The sequence below is a fragment of the Crocodylus siamensis genome, chromosome 5, assembly GCF_052110815.1.
Source record: "Crocodylus siamensis isolate JL-2025a chromosome 5, ASM5211081v1, whole genome shotgun sequence".
NCBI lineage: Eukaryota > Metazoa > Chordata > Crocodylia > Crocodylidae > Crocodylus > Crocodylus siamensis.
The window spans coordinates 79,916,947-79,934,584 of record NC_143399.1 but is presented as its reverse complement, the minus strand read 5'-3'; the positions used below and the strand labels follow the sequence as shown (position 1 = coordinate 79,934,584).

Sequence of the window (17,638 nt, the reverse complement as noted above, 5' to 3'; positions counted from 1 at the left end):
CACAGCGTCCCCTCCTCCTCCCGCGGCGGCTCCGCCTCAAGAAGCCCGCGCGGTGCATCGTGGGAGGGCCGCTGTCAGGCCGCCGGGCGCGGGGCATGCCGGGAAGCGGGAGTGGGTGGACTACCGTTCCCGGCGGGCACCGCGCAGGCCCCGGAAGTGTGTGGCTGGGCGGGCGGGCTGGCGGCTGGGACCGCGGTGGCGCTGCTCCGGCTGCTTCCTGGAGACGGGGGAAGTGAGGAGCCGCCGCGGAGATCGAGCTGCATCCCCGCGCCTGCCGGGTGACCGCTCGACCATGAGACTCGCCGCCTTCCCGCCCTCGCCTGAGCCCGCCTGCGTCTTCCTCGTCCTGGTGAGTGGCCACGGCCGCCCCCGCCCGGGCCCCTGGCTCCCCTCCCCCACCCCGCCCGGCCCGGGCGCCGGCTCCGCCGATGCCGGCTAGGGCTCACGCGGCGGCGGGTTCCGGCCCGGGGCCCCAATCTGGCTCTCGAGGGCGGGAGCCTCCTCCCTTTCCTCCTGCCGCTGCGGTCGGGGGTCCTGCGCGTGGGGGCCGTTGGCGGCGGGGCGGAGCGAGCGGGACGTGCCGCCGGCACCTGCTCCGGCGCGGGGGAAGGGAGCGCCAGCCGCATGGGCTGCCCGCGGCGCGGGTGGGGGCGCTGCTGGCGGCTCCCCGGTTGGCGGCCTCCTGCGTTGTGGCTCAGTGTGATAGGCTGCCAACCCGGAACGGCTCGGTCACGCCGGCTCCGCGGCGGGGCGGGGCGCGTAGGGGCCTCCTTCGCTGCAGCGCCGGCCCGCGAGCCCCTCGGCGCCGGTTAGGGGGACTCCCCGCTCCGACCGAGGCCGGCAGCAAGCTCCGCGTCGTTGGCACTGGAAAGCGAGCCTCCAAACACGCCCGGGTCTGAGCAGTTTCCCCTCAAAGCCGCCCTGCCCGGTGCCTCTGACACCCGGCGCCTCTTCGCTTGGCTTCACGCCCCGCTGATTGTTACACCTGGAAAAAGGCAGGGAGAGTTTGAAAGGGAGCAGCTAGAAAGCGCTTGTCTTGCCTTTGCCTGCAGGACCGAGACACTGTTTCACGTCAGGGCCTGGTCATGCCCTTAGCATTCAAGGACTGGCTGCCAAAGCGTCCCACCCAGGCCGCTGCAGCAAAGCATCAGGAGCCTAATGGAGGAGTCTCACTCACGCTGTCACTTTCTGTGATAGTCTCCTTTTGAATCGGCATAGCCTCAGAAGTTGGAGTGCTGCCTTTTCATCCATGTACTGGCTGCAGTAATTTCCCCCTATTTCTGGGCCCCGCACACACTTTTATGTGAACTTTACTGGTACACAGGTTTTGTGGCAATCTGTTTTAGTTTTTCTATGTGACTTGGATTGTTAGTCCTTGTTCTTGTTCTGTTCCCAACATGATTATGTATATCAGACTCCATATATTCAAGAGTGCTATTAGAAGCAATTCACTGATGCCGATTGTACATAGGACTTGTCTGATTAAGTTTAATAGTATTGAGTTATTGTACTTAGACTCTTAAATCACAACTAATCTGTTTAAAGTTCAGTTAACAGTGAAGGAGGCCAGGAAGGGAAGGAGTACTTGAAAGTTACAGGGAAATAAAGGGTGGTGGGGCTTCTCTGCAAAGGAAAGAGAAAAAAAGTGCGAGAGGAAGCAGCGCTGGATAACAGGAGGGGCATGACGGGGAAGTACAAATGCTCATAATAGCTTTAAGGTTAATTAAATATATCAATAAATATGTTAGGAGGACATACAAAAGGGCACGTTTATGTTTGTGCTATCAGTTGTATCCTTTGGTTCCTGACAATTGACAGTACAGCTTTTAATGTGGTCAATTAATAAATGACATAGTGAGATTTTATTGAGTGCTGAGGGTTGCTACAATTGAGTCAGCTCTATCTGGACTTTGGTAACTTAATGTCAAGGATAACAGTTTTAAAACATTGAGTTATATACAAAATTGCTGTATATATGCCAACTATGACAATGTCTATTTAATATATGTGATAATACTTCTGTCTTACTGCAGTTAGGTAGTTTCACTAAGTTGCAGTGGAAATAACTACCGTTACTTTCCAGAGTTCTGTGTTTATCAGTGGTGTCCCATTATAATTTAAATCATCTTGATTTTTTCAATTAAAAAAACTGTAAGCTGTCAAAAAAACCTGACATACATTGACAGTTGATGTCATTATCTGAAACTGCACATTAAAAACAAGCTTGTTTTCCTTTGAGAATTCATTTTATAATGAACTGTATCAGAAGTATTTATGCACAAGGAGATTTCTGTGCTTCCTCCCCTCCCCCTACTCCTTAGGTGGCCTGTATTTTAGAGGGAAGAACACTAGTTTGTTTATATGTAGGCTTTTGATGAATGAATAGTTTTATCTCTGTATAAGAGACTTGATGCATTAGTAGAACTGGGTCCTGATCCATGAGCAGGGATGCAAGTTGCTATGTTACTACAATTAATAATAGAGAAAACATTAGTGTAAATGTGAGAACAAATGTAATTTGAATGGAACAGGACCTTTGACCTTTGAAATAAGAAATGTGTAGTCTTTTACTAGGCTACATGGGCTGTGATCAAGATGTCAGTTGTTGCAGCTTGGGATATCTGTGACTACTAAATTTCACAGATTTACAGCTTGCAAATTTTGATACTTGCATTTTGAAGATGCTTTCATTTTTCACATCTGAAGTACTTTTGGATAACAGCTATTAGGGATGATGAATCAATTCTTAATAAGAGGCTAATTTGAAATGTGTTTTTACATTCTGTATTGTGGTACAGTGATGTGCAGACAGTTTCTTAGTATTGCTTATGATCGTAACTAGGGGTCCTGAGGAGTGAAAAAAGCTCTTATTATTCCATTGACTCCCTGGAAATTGGGGGAAAAACAAGGTTGAAAATAATGCATGGATAAATTAAATAAAATGTAGCCTGTCTGTATACTAATTTCATGCAAATAGCCTAAGTGTCACTCTGCTAGAAATGAATAGGAACTAAAATCGAAAGTTTCTGTATCTTAGCTGTGTATTTCGTCAGAAGTTAGTCAACTACTGCAACTTCTTATATGACTAAAAAATAGGTTTGTGCAGACAGTGGTTGGTATTGTGTAAATAATATCTTAGCTGTTATAGCAAACACTATCCTTTAAAAGAGGATTTTAGCTATCAGTTACTAGTTAGCTATTTGGATTGGGTTATTTCTCATCCTGCTTTTTGGTAGGTGTATACTTGTAAATATGATAGTATATTGCCATGGAAATGGGCAGCCAACTGTAGTTAATAATAGCTGCGTAAATAAAATAAACAAGCCAGGCTTCCAAGCTAGGGGATAAAAGAGCAGTTTTTTAAAGGAATTTCCTTGAATGAAGTTGTAAAGAAATGAAACGTTCTAAACAAGCTACTTCCAGTGGAAGGAATTTCTCTTATTTTTTTAAACTCTTTGGCATTATTTCTAAGATTCTGCACACTGAAAATTTTATGGAGTAGATTTTTTAACAGAAGTACAGGGTTCTTTTTGGGTATGTAATTTTAGGTACTTTTAGAATGTGCCAGATGCTGCACAGATATGTAGAAGGAAGCTGTGTGATCTCTAGGACAGAGCACTACACTGGATTATGGGGAACTCTGTTTATATTCTTGGTTCTGTCAGTGACCTGGGGTGAGTCAACTCAGTTCTCTGTACTTTTCTTTCTCCTCCTGGGAAATGGTGGGGGAGGGAATTATACTGTGCAATAATCATATTATTTAATAGTTAAGTATTTTTACATTATCTTCAAGGGGGGAAAAGATCTGTTTTAAAGACACCATTTTGAAATATGAGTATGGGGGAAATTAAAAAGATTTAAATTTTAAGGAATCACTGAAGACTAGGGGCTGCACCGATAAAGATTTTTTGGGCCAATACCATATTGGCTGATACTGATCTGATTGCCAGTATAAAGCCCAGCAGCTTGAAGAGCAGCATCTGGCTAATAGGTCTGTTGGAGGAAAAGAACATGGGGTACAGTTCAAGACCCCCATGTTAAGGGAAGGAGTGCAGCTGAGGCAGCGGCAGGTGCTGCACAGCTGGGGTGCAGCGCAGGATGGAGCTGCAGTTCGGCCCACTGCTGCACGCCCCCTTCCCTCTCGGGAAGCAAGGGGGGCACATGCTTCCCAGATCTATGTGCGGGGAAGGCTGGGCTGCCACTCTGTGCTTGGGGCTGGTGGCTGCTCTGGCCTCTTCCCAGCAGTGGGAGAACATGAGTGCACACAAAATTTATCAATGACATTATTGGCCACATCAGCCAAAAAAGGCCAATTGCCAATAATGTCAACTTTCCAATGTATTGGCGTACCTCTACTGAAGACACTAAAAGCATTATGTTAAAGTGCTATGTTTAGAGTGTGGGTGCACTGTTGCTGATGCTCACTTCAGCTATTTTGAAAAAGAAAACAATTTTGGATGATTTTACATGCCCACAATGAACTTTAAGACAGACAAAAAATAGTTAAGAGTCTGTTAACATAAAAGCCATATTTATACAGAGAATGGTCCAGCTCAGGTAATAGCAGTTTCCACAAGAAAAATAGACAATTCCTGCTTCTGCTTTAATGAACCACATATAATATTGCCATCAATGAATATTTAAAAAGCATGAGTTGGTGGTCAGGAACTTGTTAGATATTCCTAAACTGTCATGTTTTTAAAGCATTATTATTTGCCTTTTTCATAGACATTAAGACACTAGATATCAGGCCTGGAAGGGACCTTGGAAGATCATTGAGTCCAGCTCCCACATTTATTTTCCTTTTTGTTATTTTTTAGCCTTTTAATCATTTTCAGGCTTTTCCTATACCCATGCAAGCTGACCTTACCAAAAATGAAATTTGAAATTTTGTTCCATGGCTCCAGATTGTTAGTGCCTTGATTAAAAATGCCAAGTATTATAAGATTCAGGGGGAAAAAAGTAATGCAAGAAGTATACTTTTTCCTCCTTAGCTGCGTTCCTAATCCAAGAAACAGGAAATAGATGTGGAAAAAGAAGTAAATAGAAAACTACAAGGTACAAGAAGCCCCCTGACATGTACCTTTGAGTGAAAATTTTTTGGCAGATGTGAATAACTTTCTCTCTGAGAAGAGAAGAGGGGGTTGGCTGTTGCCCTGTTCTGCATTTCTTCCACAGTTCTATGTCTGAGTGGGAAATACTTCTGTTAGGGAAGCCTGATGGAAAAAAGTTCAGTTCAGTTTTTCCACCCCTTAGTAAAAGATCAGAAGGATGGTGGTAGGGAAACTAGATCAGTTATTGCCAGCCCAAGGTCTGGGTCATCATTTGCTGCTGTGCTCTTCTGCTGCAGTGTCCCTTTTTCCCACTTTGTTTCCGCTGTTTGAGTTCTTCCCTGGTCTGCTACTATTTTCACTCAGGCTGGTCGGGTGTGTTCATTTCTTACCCCAGTTCTGCAGAAATACTAAGTAAAGAGCGTGTCTTTTTGCTTCTAAGTTCTTGGGAAAAGCGAAAGGGCTCATGTGGTTCTTTGTGTCAGTCTGCCACTGCTTCTCCCTCACCTGGAGAAGCTGTGGTTCTGGACTGCCAGTTTTTCCCAAGGTATAGATGGTTCTTCACAGTAGCTAGGTTTCATGCTGCTGTGTGGAGATAAAACTGAGTTGGGATTTCCTGGTTACCTTCTGGTAGTAAAACACTAGAACAGGCTACCTAGAGAAGTTGTAGAATCTCCCTCCTTGGAGGTTTTTAAGACGTGTGTAGACAAAGCCTTGGCTGGGATGATATAGTTGAGGCTGGCACTGCTTTAAGCCGGGGGTTGGATTAGATGAGCTCCTGAGGTCCCTTCCAACCCAAATTTTCTATGATTTTTATGATTCTTTCAGCAGCTAAAAATTGCTTTGGGTGGGGAAAAGTTAGTTCCTCCTTGACTGTGCCTTTTGATGCTGTAGGTCTTTTGAATCCTGTGCAGCAGTTTCCATTAAATTATTAAATGTGTGAGCTTCTGGCTATACTCAGGAAGAAAAATAATGACATACATTATTCTAAAATGTTAACCTAATCCTCCCCTCACTTCTTTATGATTGACACTGGACAAACTGTCACTTCACTTTGCCACCTTTTCTTGGTATTTTTTCTAATAACCTTTTTTAACAGTAGTAATGAAGGCTATCTATTGTTAGTGGCAGAGTCACTGAATTCTTAATGTTTTGTGGGTGGATACATTTGTTTGAAGAGTACTGTGGTGAATGGTACATCCTACTCCCCATATAGGAATATGTTTGGCACATGCTTTTTATTTCTGTCTAGGTGGAAAGATTTCAAGTACACTTAGTATAATATTAATTAATTGATTATTTCATACTAGCCACTTCCAGTTCATACCTATTAGTGCTTCACTTCTAAAACACCCACCAACTTTTATACTCCAAAATATTAATTTCCTGTTAAATTCTTCTTTCAAATGCCCTTTGAATAGAATCCATCAGAAGATCTTATCTAGGACGTAATATAATACTTTAAAGGAATTAATATATTATAAAAGATCAAATATTATATACTAATACTCAGAAGGATCTTGAATGCATTTAATCCTAACCAGTGTGTTGTCTGAGTATCCTAGTTTATGACCACTTGGATAGATTTCTCTTCATCTGTAGAATACAGTTTGCATGAGTGAGACAAAGAGCACCTTAGGAACTATTTTAAAATCAAACATTTTAGAGACAAATTGTTAATCTAAAATTTCATGAGGAAATGATATTAATTGCTAATGTCTAGGAGGGTGTATAAGTGGCATTTTTAAATATGACAGTCTTAGAAATAAAGGACTATACTTAGTTTGGCTTCTTGTTGATTTATGGCTTGTACTTTGAATAATTATGTGTAGTACCAAAAATGCTAATGGAAAGGCTTAAATAATCACCCTAACATAAACAATTCACTTTGGTTAAAAATGTTTTTGATCTTAATTATTTGACCTTACAAACATGCAACCAATTAAAATTTGTAACATTTTCTACAGTGGATAGATCCTTCCAGAATGATGAATCTTATACCTAAAGCATAGTCTTTCTATCAATGTTTAAGGAGAATAGTGAAAAATAACCCTAGGCTAGGATTTAGAAAAAGAAAATACACTATCTGTGTGAAGGTGATATTTAATAACTAACAGTGAATTGTTACTCTGGCAGTGGAGGCAGAGTATAAAACCTCCTTGTGGAGCTGTCACAAGTGCGGTATTGTGGATTACAAATTAGAATCTGTTATTTCTGTTAGACATGTAACTATTTGGGAGTGATTTAACCCTGGTTGTTTCCAGGTTATTTTTCTTCTGGAGTGGCCATTTTTATTCTGGGAGAAAAGGCCTGAACATCTTCACACTCCGGGTTTCTCCTGGGAGAGCAGTGACTCTCCCAAGCAAAACTGAATGTCTGTCTGTACAAGGCCACTGTCAGTGTTCTGCCATTGGAATAGGAAGTAGTTGTTAAATATGCTTAAAAGATCAAAGGAAAAAGAGCAAGCATCCCGCTTCAGGGAAGCACAGCCTTATCCACTCCTGCCTTTTTGTTTTACAATTTCTTCAATATTCTCAAGATGATTAGTGTTCATCTCTAAATTCCCTTCAAATGTCAAAAGAAGAGCGAGGGAAAATTTTTCATTGCATCTTTCTTCCAGTTTAAAACTAGACAGTTTTCATCCAACTGAAAAAAGAGAAACTGGAAGAGGAGAATAACATTTGCAGAGAGTTTGCTTAAACAGGCCCTGTTGCTCCCAACCTCCCTTGCACCCCATTTCACTCTGACAGGCCCTGCCACACCTCTCAACCTCAAACCCCAGCTGCTCCTCATGTCTCCACCCCCATAATGCCCTAGTCCCTCCTCACTCCACACCTGTACCTCAAAGCCCCTGCTCCAAAGTCCTGTAATACCCATAATGTCCACTCCCCCAACCAGCCTTTTGTGGTCCCTGGGAGCCTCCTTCCCCTCAAAATCATTCTGAAACAGCTCCCTCCCCAACCCATCACGGCCTGTGACCATGGAGTAGTTGGGACAGGGCAATAACTGCCTCTCTGACTGCTTCTCCCTCCCACCCTCCTCACAACATGCCCATAGCTGGCTTCTATGACCTTCCATCCGCAATCTACAGAAACAGATAAGGAGTCAAGGGAGGACTGTTTCCAGACCTGGACACAGGCATGGGTGAATTGGGCAACCACCTGGGGCCCAGACAGAAAGGGGGCCCAAAAATGAAAAATAAATTACAGTTGCAAAAAAAAGTTTTAATATTGTGCATTTATGGGACTGGCGATGTTATCAATTGAGAACAAATTGTTTAAAGACATCGATACCACAGATGTGATAAAACCTTTGCAACAAAAAAATCATTATCTCTGGCAAAGAGGGGCCCTATGCTAAAAGTTCTCCCAGGGCCACTAGGAGTCTAGTACGGCACTGGCGCTCTCAGCTGCTGGCAGTGTCCCTGCCTGGGAAGATCAACCCCCTTTTCACCCATGTCTAGATTTAGGCTTCCCTGGTTGTTTTGCTGATTAAGCTTCTGGCAGCTTCCATCATCTGCTTCAGTGAATAATCCAGAAAAGAGTTACTCCAGTAACGTATCTCTTTGCCTCAACTTTGCACCTCTCTCTTGCCTCCGACTGCTCTGCTACCCCACAACTCAATCTGTTTTTAGCCCTAGCCCTCCCTCACTGGCTCTGATACCTTGAGTTGGAATCCCCTAGGAACAAAGCCATGAAGTACAGTTCCTAGGTAGAAGCACACCTTTGTTGGACATGCTGATGGGTGAGCAGAGAAATGTTACCAGGAGTAGGTACCAGACAAGATAATTATAGAAGAAAGCAGAGTGAAGAGATTAGCAGAAATTAAGTAGATAATAATGGGTCAAAAATTAATTTATTCCTTTAGTTTCACCTCAACAGAAATGCAGAGGTTCCTGCCAGGTAGCTTGTTTTAAACTTTCAGAGTATAGACATACAAATGTTTAATGTCTTGTCAAAGGGGGAACTTTCAAAAGGCAGAAACTTGTATGTTTTAATGGCTGTGTGTGAATGAGCTGAGAACAGTTCAAATGTAGCACACCAGCTCCAAGTTTAACCACAGTGTAGAAGTACTAAAGTTGAAGAGGCTATGCTGGGTCTGAATGTCTCAGCTCATTCACATACAGCTGTTGGAATGTATCAGCTGTTGCCCTTCTGAAATGTTCCCCTTTTGCAAGAGTTGTAAGTTGAACCTTACTGATGATGCCTCAATTCAAGGATGATCTCTATCACGGCTCACTGATGGGTCTTGAGGCGAGTTAAAAGTCCAGTCTTTGAGTCATAGATCCGTCTGCAGAAGTTGCAGATCTTTACGCGGGGGAGGGGAGGCTACAGGCTGGGATTCCTCTCCTTTTCCTTCTTCCACACTCCTCTGATTTGAGGGCAAGATGCCACTTGGTTGAGGTTGTGGCACCATTTGAGTTGATTGGCAGCCAACTCCTCTGAACTGCTGATGTTGGCATTCATTTTCTTGAAGTATGTCTTCACTGTGTCCTTGTAGCATTTCCTCTGGTCACCACAAGATCTAAGGCTGTTACTAAGCTGGGCGTAGAGCACTTGTTTTGAGAACTGGCCATCCACACACAATGTTTGGTCCAGTGAAGCTGGTACTTGAAGATCACTTGACTCATTTCTGCTAGCATTGGTTTCATCAAGCAAGCTGACATTTGTGTGGCAATCTTCCCACATGATGTGGAGGATTTTCCAGAGGAAACACTGGTGATACTTCTCTAGGCTCTTGAGATGATAACAGTAGATTACCCACATTTCACATCCATAGAGGAGAACATGGGTGATAACTGCATTGTAGACCTGGATCTTGGTATCTTTTCAGAGGTTGTGATGAATAAAGATACATAGAAGCAATTTCCCAACTGGCTACTTGTTCACTGGATCCTGTACAGCAGTGCTTCTCAAAGTGCCAGTCCATGAGCCACTGGTCACTGGTCCTCAGCGAGTTGCCAGGAAAGAAAGAACTATATTTTCAGAAGCATAACATTGATATGTCATAGCACCACAGTTCATACGTTCCAACACTCCAGGTGACATCACGTCGTGCGAGGTGAGGAAAGAGAAAGAAACAGCTGGTCGCGTATTTGTGTAGTGCTGTTTAACTTGCAGTTGCTGCCACTGACTGAACCGGGCACCAGTCCCTGGCCCACTGGAAAAAAATTGCTGGTCCGCCACATCAGATAGTTTGAGAAGCACTGCTGTATGGGACTTCCTCATCAGTGTTTGCTCTCAGGGAGATTGCTACTGAAGTAGAGAAAGTGCTCAACTATCTTCAGGGACTTTCCCTCAATGATAATTGGGGCATTGGGGTCATATTTATGGCCTGGGGCAGGCTGATAGAGTACTTCAGGTTTTTTGAGGTTGAGAGGCAGGCCCAAAGTTTGTTAGGCTTTTCTGAAAAGATCCAGTGTGGTCTGGAAGTTTTTCTCAGCGAGAGCAAGGATGGTGCAGTCATTGGCATATTGAAGGACAAGGATGGTTGACAAAACAGATTGAAGAGCCCTCCATCTATTTGGTGTTCATTGTCAGTTCTGAACAGAAGGTGGTCCTTAATGAGAACCAAGTTGACTGTCAAAAAAGTCAAACACACAGCAACTCATCTTTGCTTGACCTCAGTTCAGATGACAAATGGATCCGTCTCCAATCCACTACACAGAACGATCTCAGTCATTGGGTCATGGAGAGGACTCGGGACTTTGATGTACTTTTCAGGGCATCCAGATCTGGCTTGTACTTCCCACAAGCCTTCACAATTGATGGAATCAAAGGCTTTAGTAAGGCCAATGAAGGTCCTGATGTTGTTCCCAGCAGTTTTACTGGACCTGATGGGCAACAAAGACCATGTCAGTTGCCCTACAGGATGGTCTGAAACCATACTGAGATTCTGGCGGACTTCCTCAGCAAGAGGCAGAAGATGGCTCAGGAGGATGTAAGCAAGGATTTTCCCTGCTGTAGTAAGGAGGGGAGATACCTCAATAGTTCCCACTTACAGACTTAACTCTTTTCTTGAAGATGATCATGATATTGACATCTCTCAGGTTCCTAGGGGTCTCTTATTCTTTGAATTTGGAATAATAAAATTTTTGGAGTCTTAGTACCAGTTCTTTGCCACCAGCCTTGTAGATTTCAGCAAGTATGACCTCTGGTACAGAAACTTTGTTCTTTGTTTCCTTGATAGCATGCTAGACTTGTCCTAGGATAGGTGGGTTGGATCCCATTTCAGGGTGTTGGGGAGTGGACTCAGTGATGGCTTCTGCCACAGTTGACTCACAGTTCAGGGGTACCTCACTTTCCATCTACCTTGGATAGATTTGTTGCCTTTGAGGTGCATCAAGCCATTTTGCAATCACAGGAAAGTAGGGCCATGGCTTTCATTGCCTGGGAGAAACTATGCGTGTCATGTTTATCAGTATAGAGCTGGATCTCCTTGGCTTTATGTTGCCACCATCGATTTTTGATTTCCTGGATCCTCCTTTGAGCTTTGGCTTTGCGGAGCTGATGCATCTTTTTCTGCTGACATGAGATGTCATTTTGCCAAGCAGAATGAGCCTTTAGCTCTTCCCATCAGGCAGGGTTAGATCTCGACTAGGTGTCTTGGTAGTGTAGCCAATGGATTCAACACAGGCCATGTGGATGGTGGTTTTAAACCCTTTCCGGAGTTCCTCAATGTTGCTTTTGTTTGTGGACACAGCAGCAAGCTTTTCATGGAGGCACTGTTGGAGATCTTTACTGACCTTCAACTCTTGAAAATACTTGGTGTTGAGAGTCCTATGTATTGCTTTTGGATATTTTCCATGTTTTGAAGCAAGCCGGATATTCATAATGGATCTGACAGGATGCTGATCTGTCCAGCAGTCGTCAGTTCCTCACATGGCATATGTGATATGGACATCCATTTCATCATGGGTTGTAATAACAACCTAGCTGAGAAGGTGCTAGTGCTTAGAGCAAGGGTTTCTCCAGGTGGTCTTGCATTTGTCACCCTATCTGAAGATGATGTTTTGATGACAAGACTGCTCTGTGCATTTGCTTAGGAGAAGGGTGCCATTGGGGTTGGCCAGTCATGTGGCCCTGCCCCTCTCTGCCAATCAGCAGAGGGGTGAAGCCACACGATGGACAGACCTCTCAGCCAATCAGTGATGTGGTGTGGTCTTGCCACGGAATTGACTCCACATGCTGCGAGTTGCCCATGAAAGTCCCTCTTGCTCACCACAACTTAAGTAGAACCCTAATTATATTTCAAAATTAAATAGAAGAAGACTTGTTCAGATAAATATATTCTTTTAATGTGTACTGCTGCTAAAATCTTCTAATGGAGTGGAGATATGCAATAAATTCACAACTGCTTTCCCTTATAGTTCCACTTCGTCATCTGTGCCTGCTGTTGAAGGGACCAAAGTAGAAAGCATGGGTATATCTACCTGTGCCTTCTGCTAAGGGAGAGAAGGCTTTCTGTTACCAGAGGAGACCTGTGAGTGTGCTAGCAGTCTTGCTGGCAGAACTTGTCTTTTGCCAGCAGAATTGTGTAGTGTAGATTAGCCTTCAGTTATCACTGAATTTACCTTATTTTCTAAGCTTGAGTGAGTCAAACTAATGCATGAGAGTGGAGAGCCAGAGCAAATACCCTTCCTGGGCTAGACAGTAACAGGTACTCTAGCAGTACTCATTGTATTGCAGTTGTGCACAAGTAGTAGTGAGTTAAATCGGGCCTGTGGGGCTGTTATCTGGTCTGTGGGGCTCCCGGGGGTTCTGAACATTTGGCAGGGGTTGGGGCAGTGGCAGTGTTAATCGTGACTGCTTCTAGAGCTGTGAGAATTAACACCGCTGCTGCTTCTTACTACTGGACCTATAGGGAGCCCTGCAGGCCAGATGACTTGGCCCACATACAAAATGAATCGCACTGCCAAGCAGGATTGCTCTTGTGGCCACACAGTGGCATGGGAGGCTGGAAGGTTCAGCACCACTGATTTACATACTTTAACTTGGTTTTGCCTGATTTGAGTCTGATGCAGTTGGCTGATCATCCAGGTGCTTGTCTAGCTATTGTGACATCTTCGTGATAGATTTTGTTTTGCATCAGCGTGGGGGTTACAGGTGGGGAGGGGGGAAGAAGAAGAGTTGCATCTGACATTGGCAGACTTAGCAGTGGTGTTTGGCGGGTTGCTTTCTCTCGTACAGAGTGGTCTCAGGACAAGAAGAACCAAATTAATCCCTGGAGAGCCCTTCAGATGAGGATTTGGAGGAAAGACATATGGGCAATATTGAAAAGAAATGACTAGCTGTTATAGGGCTGGTAGTGCCTTCTATAGCTGTCATGTAATCAAGTCGGCAGTCCATCGTGGTCAACTATGTCTAATGCTGCAAAAAGGCTAAGAGTTTTGTTGATGTATACAAATTTAATTGTGCTACTGTTTTTCTCATTTTTACATTTATTTTTCCCCCTGACTATTGAAACCCTCTTTCTTAAAGCTTGGCAAAAAACTGTGGTGGTCCCTAATTTTTTCTCTCTGATAACTAAAATGAAATTATGTTAAAAGCCCTGTCATATAGAAAGCTTTTTTGAGTCGGCTCACTTGGGAATTCAGACCAAATGGCAACTGAAAGACATTGGTTCGTTTACAAAGGTAATTAAGACAGTATGTGGTCTACAGGGTAGCAGTAAGGGGTTCTTTTATACTAATGATCCATTAATTAGTGAAGGCATCCCAGCAAGTGTGTGGGCCTCTCAGGGATTACCTCTGACATTTAAATCTGATTGAGTTAAAAACAGTATAATTAAGATGGAATGGGTTTTTTGCCTCTGCATAAAGATTGTGGACTGATACATGCCAACAGTATTCTTTTAAACAATACTTGTGTTGGCAAATGCCATACCATTTAATCTTTGTAGCTACTGGGTGTTCCAGATTTTTAAATAAAATTATACATTCTGTTCTGATAAAGATGAGAAGATCTCTTTGTAACTACTCCTGAATGCAGTGATAAAATTCAATAGGAATGGTTGCTGTTTGAATTGATGATTCCAACTAGTCCTCAAACACTAAATGCTTTCTGGGACAAATTAGAAAAGATTTAAGTTTCCTGTTGTTTATTAAATGTATTAGCAAATGGATGAAACATATGCTGAGAGTTGGTTTTGGAGGAGATTTTGTTCTAAACCCTTTCACTTTTCATTTAATGTGAACTTCATCAATAATGTCCTTTTAGGCTCAAACTGTGCACATTGTCATCCAAAGGGTGAATTTTCCTTTGAAAGTCCAAGAAAAATTTGCTTCAGCCATTCAGAAAATTATCTGCTTGACCACTGTGAAGCTGTTTATCTAAAGACTTGTGTTAAATGCTTCTGTAGTATTAGGAGAGTGACTCTTCCTGCTCAGTAAAAATTAAGGTATTGCAATTAACGTATTACATATTAGCCTAGGGGTGGGCAAAATATTGCCCATGGGCCAGATCTGGTCCGCTAACTGATTGTATGCGGCCCGTAGGTCGGTGGCCACAATGTCATAGGATCTGGCCTGTAGGGAGCCAGTGGTTCTGACTGGTACATAATGCTGGGTGGGCACATCCTGGCCCCATCCACAGCTTATACCAGCTCCCACCCCATGTGCCAGAAGTAGTGCCGGTTGCATGCTGGAATCAGCTGTGGACGCTGCCTGCAGGTTCCTGCCAGGGATTGGGGCAGCTGCCCAGGACTGCAGCTGATGTACTCACACAGCATCATCGCCTACAGACCCGGGAGGATGCCCCAATTCCCAGAGGGAAGCTACTGCCTGCATCCTCTGCTGATGCTGGGGCCCACCCAGCACTAAGTGTGTTCACCACTTCTGAGACCCTTCTGGCTGCAGCTGTGCGGAGCCTGCAGTGGGGGTTCCATGTGGCTCCTCCCTGCTGCTGCCACTCTGTGCCACCTCCAGGCCACCCCCACTCCCACAGCCTCATCCTACATAGGGAGGTTTGGTGAGCTGTTGTGGGGGATGGGAGGGGTTGGCCCTGCCTGCCCCGCAACAGTTCCCCAAAATTCTTTATGTGGCCTGCAGGCCCAAATAATTGCCCACCACTGTATTGGCTCCTCCTGTGCTAGAAAAATCCCTGACAGCCTGGCCACTCCATAGTGTTGGTAAATGCCCCTAGAGTTCCCTCTACCAGGCTGGGTGAAAAACTTGCATACTATGGGAAACGGATATCAAATCAAGTGAGAGGATAAGAGGTATTGAACAGACAAAGAGGAAGGAATGGAAACAATTGAGTATTCAAGTATGGATCACTGAAGTCTTCCCATTTTTAGCACTTGCTGTGAACAGGAGGAAACCTGGAATGTTTTGTGGAGGTTGTGGGGTAGAGAGACTTCTAATAGCGTGGTTATTCATTATCCACTATTTCTTCTATTTTTCCTGATACCTTATCAGGACATAGGCTTATTTTGCATTTTTTGTGTGTATGTGTGTGTATATTTCCACCATTAACATGTTTTAGGCAGATCTGTTACCTATATTTATATAGGTGTGTATATATATATGTTAAAAATTATATATATAGGCAACAGATCTGCCTAAAATGTGTTTATGGTAGGAATAGAATGTGTTTGTGTGGCATCTCAACAATATTGGGAGTGTTGTTAGGGTAAGAGTGGATTAGTTAATGGGCATGGGTATGTCCATATGCTATGCATAGAAGATATTCTCTAAGTTATGGCCTCTGGGGTCTATGATGAAACTAAAAGTTTTGATTTGGTCTCTTAATAGAATTTTCTCAAGGTAGTGCAATCTAGTCTTACAACTGTAAGGTGAAAGATGAGGATAAAAAGACAAAAAATAATTCTAGTCTGTGTATGCACGCTTCTGAAAATATTACAATTTGTATTTTTAATCTGCTCAAAAACAACTATTAAACCCAAACAAAGCTGCTTCAGCTGATCCTTGCTTGCAGTCTCATTTTAGTGACAGTTCACAAGAAGTTGGCAACAGGATGTTCTGTAGTACTGTCTGCATTAGTGAAATACTAAATTGTTTTTTACAAGTTGGTTTCATGTTTTGCTTAACTAAGCAAAGCAGCCTTTATGCATCCTTGTTTAGGCTGGTTCTCTGACCTGTTTTGACTCTCTTAGCAAGTAGCTTACCTTATGTAAACATTTTAATTTTTAACATTTTCTTAATAAAGCTTTACATCTGTTAGAAAGGAACTTCAGTCTTGTATGCCCATATGCAGGAAGACATCAGAACAACTTCCTTTGGAGTAAAAGAGGCCACTTACCCTTTAATGAAGGTGGACAAACTTCAGTTTTAGCTTTCACTTACCACAGGACAAGAGAAGGCATGCAGTGAGTTACCATGCATCAGCTTCTCCATAAGAATATCTGCCCCCTTCTACCTTTTGGTGAATAGTTAATATTAATCTAAAACTTATGGCAGATGCCTTTTCATGTTTTGCCCCTGTGCAGAATTTGAAGGCAGTGTCCCCCAACTATGGCTTGATATGCTATGGTTTATTTTTAATATTATGTATTTTGAAGCATCCAACCTGAATTACTTTAAGTTTATTGATAGTCTGAACACTTCATCTGATGCAACTGCAGCCACCTGTAGGGTAAAACAGCTTTATGATGGTACTCAGGAACTCTGAATAAATATTTTCTTTTTTATTTAAACAAGGTTATCTGTGGAACTTTGTTGCTTTGTCTGGAGCAACATTCATGCAGGTACTTCAAACTTGCTCTATAGTAATAGTTTCATAAACCAGATGGAGTAAGATGCCTTCTATCTGAACTACCGTCTATTGTTTCTGCTGCTTTCATGTCCTCAAAAGTGTGCTTTTTTCTGAAAGCTTTTATTTATTTGAGTCTTGGTGCTGTCACCATTAGCTAATGAAAACTAGCAGAAAGACCCATGAATCTAAGTAATCTTCCGCAGACCAAACTCTCTACCTTTGCATAGGTCTTGGCTAGCATCAAAATTCTCCATCAGCACAAAAAATAATTCCCTTCATCATGAACTAACAGGTTATTTGGGACTTGGGGTTAATTTATGTAGATGAATTTTCATTAAGCAAACTTGATTGCACCAAAGGAAAAAAGCTGTATCTCCTGGTACAGGTTCTTGGATCAAAAGTAGTTTTATATCAGCTTGCCTGTCATCTCAAGTAGCTGGTGGTCCACTAGTCATCTTCCCCGCCCCCCATTAATTTATGTACTGATTTGACTGGCTGCTCTGTTTGTCTGTATGTGGTCTCTGCTTGTGTGTGCTTTAGAGTTGTGGAAAACAGATAACATTTTTCTGTTGGGATGCTTGGTGCATACCTAGGTTTTGAATCTTGGCATTTTTCTAACATACCTATATTTTCTGCCTGCTTGTAATGAGCATGGCTGCAAGTATGACACCTTATTATCTGGGGAGAGGTGAAGACACATAAGTCAGAAAACATGTACAGAAGATACAGAAATGTGTCCTACAGTGATACTTAGAGAGAAGGAACTTGACAATGCCCTATATGCAGGTTAAAAACAGAAACTGGCTTTTTGAAAGCCCTCCAGCCACCTGTCCAGTTCTTCATGGACAGAATTTTGGCACAGGATGCCAGCAT

General features: G+C 43.2%; 2 protein-coding genes across 4 annotated transcripts in view; one reads left to right on the top strand and one right to left on the bottom strand.

Annotated features, from left to right (window-relative positions):
* The window catches only part of INVS (inversin), a 226,767-nt gene extending 226,638 nt beyond the window's left edge, over positions 1-129 (bottom strand). The window contains exon 1 of one of the 2 annotated variants that reach the window (XM_090049450.1): positions 1-129. In XM_090049450.1, the coding sequence (XP_089905576.1) occupies positions 1-97 (97 nt within the window). In that variant the 5' untranslated portion in view covers positions 98-129. The other variant, XM_090049448.1, reaches the window with a different exon arrangement.
* Positions 130-153: 24 nt separating this feature from the next.
* The window catches only part of ERP44 (endoplasmic reticulum protein 44), a 109,647-nt gene continuing 92,162 nt past the window's right edge, over positions 154-17,638 (top strand). The window contains exon 1 of one of the 2 annotated variants that reach the window (XM_090049452.1): positions 154-349. In XM_090049452.1, coding sequence (XP_089905578.1) covers positions 293-349 — 57 coding nt within the window. In that variant the 5' untranslated portion in view covers positions 154-292. The remainder of the gene's footprint in view (positions 350-17,638) is intronic. The other variant, XM_090049453.1, reaches the window with a different exon arrangement.